This window comes from Puntigrus tetrazona, chromosome 7 (genome assembly GCF_018831695.1).
Source record: "Puntigrus tetrazona isolate hp1 chromosome 7, ASM1883169v1, whole genome shotgun sequence".
NCBI classification, from domain to species: domain Eukaryota; kingdom Metazoa; phylum Chordata; class Actinopteri; order Cypriniformes; family Cyprinidae; genus Puntigrus; species Puntigrus tetrazona.
The window spans coordinates 23,650,221-23,652,259 of record NC_056705.1 but is presented as its reverse complement, the minus strand read 5'-3'; the positions used below and the strand labels follow the sequence as shown (position 1 = coordinate 23,652,259).

Below are 2,039 nucleotides of genomic sequence, written 5' to 3'. Positions count from 1 at the left end.
AGTAGAGATGCAAACTCGCAGCCAATTAGAGAGAATAAACTTGAAAGCATAATAAACTTGTTAAAGTAATTAAAAGCGGTTTCACACTTTCACTGCATCCGTCACTAGCCTTAATCAAGACCGTGAGAAGGTATTTCCTCAGGTATTAATATTTAATGTGTTTACCAGCACAGCCAAAATGTATCTTAATGAAGCTGTCCACCAAACTCTATCATAAATATTTGAGCAGATCACTTGATTTCCCGCTATTCCCCACAGACCCCGGTGTTCGGGCTCCTTCAGCTGCTGTTTTGCTATCAAACAATTCGCAATGATAAACAGAGCATCTCTCGTTCCATTCTCTCCAGTAAATGGAGAGCGTTCCACCTCTCTCGCTCTCCGTCTGTTATTTAAAGCGGCTCATCTTGATGTCCTGATGTTTCAGCTTGTCAGAGAATGCGTCAGGACTGATTATATTTAGCTTTCTCTAGGTCTTTGAATCATCGTATTAAAGCTCGCGCATGAAGGTACACAGAGCTAATAAGAGTTTTCTTCAGTGCTGTAAACTCCACATGTCACAGTTTTGATGATCTACACAGGTTTCGCTCCGTGTAATGTCTTCATGTGCTCTCTCAGAGTTTTGAATGATGTTTAAAGTTTTAAAGACGGTGCTCTGAAAAGTTTTCTTTTGTCTTTCTGTCTGTGTTTTTCTAGCTGGAGTGCAAAGCTCTACCTAACCCCCAGTAATATAGTCTTATTGACAGCGATAGCGCTGATTGGCGTCTGCGTCTTTATTCTCGTCATCATCGGGATACTGCACTGGCAGGAGAAGGTGAGAAGGAACATCTCATCCTTTCATTTCCAGCCTCTCTCACTCCTCTGATCTGAGGCCGATTGTACATCACTCATCCTGCTGTGGATCTGCTTGAAACACTCCAGCATCTGCGTTTCCTTCTGCAGTTGAAGGATTGCGGCCTCGCACAGACTCATCCCTCGGTCTTTGTTCCGCACATGTGTGTGTGAAGATCTGAGCAGATGGGTGTGTCTGTGTGTGGCCCTGCCCTCCGGCTCTCTCTGAGGGTGCTCCACACACACTGCTATGCCGCTAATTGCTTTGTTCTGTCCTTTCAGCATATCAAATCTGTTCCTCATTATCCCACACAACATGTCCTCCAGGGTGTTATGTGTGAGTTTGTGCACGTGAACACCAGAGTTTTGTCTTTGTGTGTGGGAAGGTGATTGTTTGTTTTCTTGTACGCTGTCTTTACCTCTGAATGTGTGAATTTGTTCCTTTTAAACGCTCAGGATGGGTCACAACCGTCAGCTAATCAGCTAGTTGTCCCATGACTGATTTGTGAGGTTGATGAGTTGATCTAAAATTTAATTAGCGTGCCGCGCTGGGCTTTTAGCTGTTAGACCGTCTGCATGGTGTAACTCTTTCAGGATAGTTACAGCCCTACGCATTCAGACATATATTTTTGACTATTGCGTCACATCTCATGCCGTTTTTAAACGCCATTTCAAGTTTGAAATAGTCCAACTTTTAAAGACCACTGCATTCTGTTCTAATTAGTTTTTAAGTGTCTTTGAGTGCAGAAACATCTTATGTAACATTCCCCAAGAAACGCATCCAGTTGGGGTAAACGTGAAACCATCTTTCCAATTAGGCGACTTGTCGTTCAGTTTACTGTTGGTATATATATATTTATTTATAGCTCTAGAATTTCCCAGCTGAAAAATGCATGCATAGCTGGTTTAAGATCAGCCTAGCCAAGTTGCTGTTCAGTTATATTAAGTGGCCTTTACTGATGTATACTTGTATCAAAAAATAATAAGGTGTACTTATTGTGTTGATATTTTATTATACGGGATACGGGTAAAGTTAAGCCTGGAATACACTACAGGATTTTTAGGCCAGATTTTCCCCTCCTGAGAATCGGAGGAAAAATCTTGTTAAGGTCCTCGATTGACCCCGATGTTCGATGTGGATTATTTGGTAATGCGAGCCGTTCACAGATGGAACTGTGCACCTCATGAGCTGTTTGCGCAAAAATCGAGGC

General features: G+C 42.4%; 1 protein-coding gene across 1 annotated transcript in view; it reads left to right on the top strand.

Annotated features, from left to right (window-relative positions):
* LOC122348753 (T-cell immunomodulatory protein) overlaps nt 1–2,039 on the top strand; it is an 18,272-nt gene that overhangs the window by 11,657 nt on the left and 4,576 nt on the right. The window contains exon 4 of the mRNA XM_043244593.1: nt 694–811. Coding sequence (XP_043100528.1) covers nt 694–811 — 118 coding nt within the window. The remainder of the gene's footprint in view (nt 1–693; nt 812–2,039) is intronic.